This window comes from Penaeus japonicus, unplaced genomic scaffold (genome assembly GCF_977035675.1).
Source record: "Penaeus japonicus unplaced genomic scaffold, GWHDUDI00000001_assembly GWHDUDI00000008, whole genome shotgun sequence".
NCBI lineage: Eukaryota > Metazoa > Arthropoda > Malacostraca > Decapoda > Penaeidae > Penaeus > Penaeus japonicus.
Window position 1 is genome coordinate 15,778,260 of NW_028234410.1, and position 2,500 is coordinate 15,780,759.

A 2,500-nucleotide genomic window follows, 5' to 3' on the forward strand; every position below is an offset into this window, starting at 1 on the left:
GAACACAGTCGATCTGCCACGTGAACGTGGATTTTACAATCACAACAGCATCAGGATATCACAGGCATTGTATAATATCACATGAACGATGTAGCCTCAAAGCATTCTCAGTCACAGTACCCTGTTGACCAGAGAAGGAGCTTTGGCTTGGCAGCAACGCATGCCTCATTTACTCTCTATGGCACAAGGGCAATCATTTAGCCAAATCAGTTATATATAATAGAGTTGATTTTCGGTCCGACGTGGCGTTGTCATAAAAGGTCGCCACTTCACGCAGGTACATGGCATCGTCATTGCAACTCGCGCAATGACACCGCTGATCAGGATCAGCTGACTCACTCGTTTAGTGTTCCCATCTTTGGCACTGACAGAGGGATTAGGTTTGGTATTAATACTATTCATATTATCATCATGATAACCAATTAATGATAATTCGAACTTCTTTTGAATCCACTGAAATCATTATTTTCCTCCCTCTGGATATTATTATCTTTCATCAATGATTCTTAATAGCATTACTATATATATACTTATCATTAATTGGCCAATCATTGCCACTTTTCTTTGCATCCTCATCTTTCTCATTCATGTTGCTTTCGCTACCATTTCGTGCACTTCAAGGTAACCATGAGCGATGCAATTCAGTGCTCAGCATGAAACAAACTGGTGCTAAACTACTGGCTCTCTCGGTCCTATTCGGTCGAGATCCAGTTCCATTTCATGCTCACACTATGTACGGACAAAAAGGAAGAGTAGTGTTCGGCTAAAAGCATCATTGATTTGCTATTCATAGGATTAGCCCTTCATCTTGGTAGCTGTCGATCTATCAACTTAGGGCATGGTATTCTTCAGGTCATATAAACTGAATGAGTATTTGCACTTCAACGAGAGGGTGACAAAAAAAGAAAAAAAGTTTATCTAGTGCTTACTACCACACGTTCACTGAAAGTTAAAAGTACTGCAGTACCATGGGTGTTTCTCCGGCGTCGATAACACTGTGTTATCTTCGCAACTCAAGAGCTGTCACTTAGATCGAGGAGGGCGTAGCGCCTCCCACGCCATTCATCATGACTTCCCGGTGGTCGCAGAGCCGCGAAGGGCACCACCACGCCGTCAGCGATGAGGCGGGAGCAGTGAGGTGAGCAGGGCGGCCAAGGTGGAGGCCGGGGGGGTTGCCATGGTGGGTCTGGAGGAGAGCTGAGGCGATGTAAGGGAGACTGACGGAACTCCAGCCCATGTGCGGATGGACATGGGGAAGCCTCGGTGCTGGGATAGGCTGGGGTCTGATGGGTGGCTGGGGTCTGATGGGTGGCTGGGGTCTTATGGAAGTCGAGTTATTGAGCAGAGGAGGTGGCTGAGGCAAGGGTAGAGGCATACACGCAGGTGGCATTCCTAGATGAGTCTTGGCCATCTGGTTATCGATGGGTCCAGTCCAATTCCGCAGCTGGAAGTCGTCAGGTTCGACGCCAAACTTTGGCTTTATGGAGGACATGGTAGGGGCGGGGTAGTCCTGGGCCGGTAAGGGGCAACGCAGACCCGAATTTTGGGACGACGTTGCAAAAGTCTTGGCAGCATCTATGGGTTCGTAACATCTACTCAGGTCGAAGCTGCGGTCAGACTTAATGTGAGGGCTGACAGGTGTGTGGGTTGTGGGTGTTGGGGTGTACGTGGGTGTGGTCTCATACGCAAGTGGTTGAAAGGCAGATGTTCGCGCCTCTGGAACCTCTCGTGGGATGGAAGGCTGTGCAGGACTCTCTTTGTAGTGCTCCACCCAACATTGCTGCAATGCCGGCATACAGCCCTGCGTCAGAAATTTCTCTACAAAGCAAAGACCCATTCACATAAAATGGTGGCTAATTGAAACAACTTTCATTCCAAACTGAGTAAGGTAACTGCTCTCTTTATTTCTACTGCGCATAAATGACCATGGATATGGAGAGTTTGAGGAAATGCGCACGTCATTATTCATTTACGTTAGAGAGCGCAACCATATATGAAGATTTCTGCAAAATGACGCAGAACCATTCAGAGTCATGCATAAATTATCATAGTTACAATCACATGGCAAGCAGATACACACAGTACCCACCGTGTGCGCAGGTTCGGCAGTGGGGGCAGGGGATGAGGCAAGGTCGAGAGTCGGGTCAGGCGGGGAGGTGATGTTGGGGAAGGATTCTGATGCAGTGACATCCTTTTCCTCCCTAACCTTGGGCGGGGATTCTCCAGGATTATCTAGCTGTGTGTCTGGAGATTCCATTTCGTCAAGAGTGCCATCTGATTGTCCTGCTGGCCGCAAGATGAATTCCTGAGGGCCGCACCCTGGCTGGCTGGTGACTTGGGCCCTGTCGGTGAGTTATGAGCAGCGTTTGAGAAGAGATGCCAGAGGAATCTGAAAATCCTTTTGTGAGAAGAGATTGACAGGATGTGCTCAACTGGTCATGAGTTAAATGTGCATGGAATATATTTGGTAGGTTTGTCCACAATCATTCCCAGTTTCTTA

General features: G+C 48.0%; 1 protein-coding gene across 1 annotated transcript in view; it reads right to left on the minus strand.

Moving 5' to 3' along the window:
- Positions 1-2,500, minus strand: part of LOC122267803 (uncharacterized) — a 160,260-nt gene that overhangs the window by 3,027 nt on the left and 154,733 nt on the right. The window contains exons 5-6 of the mRNA XM_086539125.1: positions 2,090-2,342; positions 1-1,780 (exon numbers count right to left, since the gene is read on the minus strand). The exon at positions 1-1,780 is cut by the window's left edge and continues 3,027 nt beyond it. Of these exons, the coding sequence (XP_086395251.1) occupies positions 1,028-1,780; positions 2,090-2,342 (1,006 nt within the window). The 3' untranslated portion in view covers positions 1-1,027. The remainder of the gene's footprint in view (positions 1,781-2,089; positions 2,343-2,500) is intronic.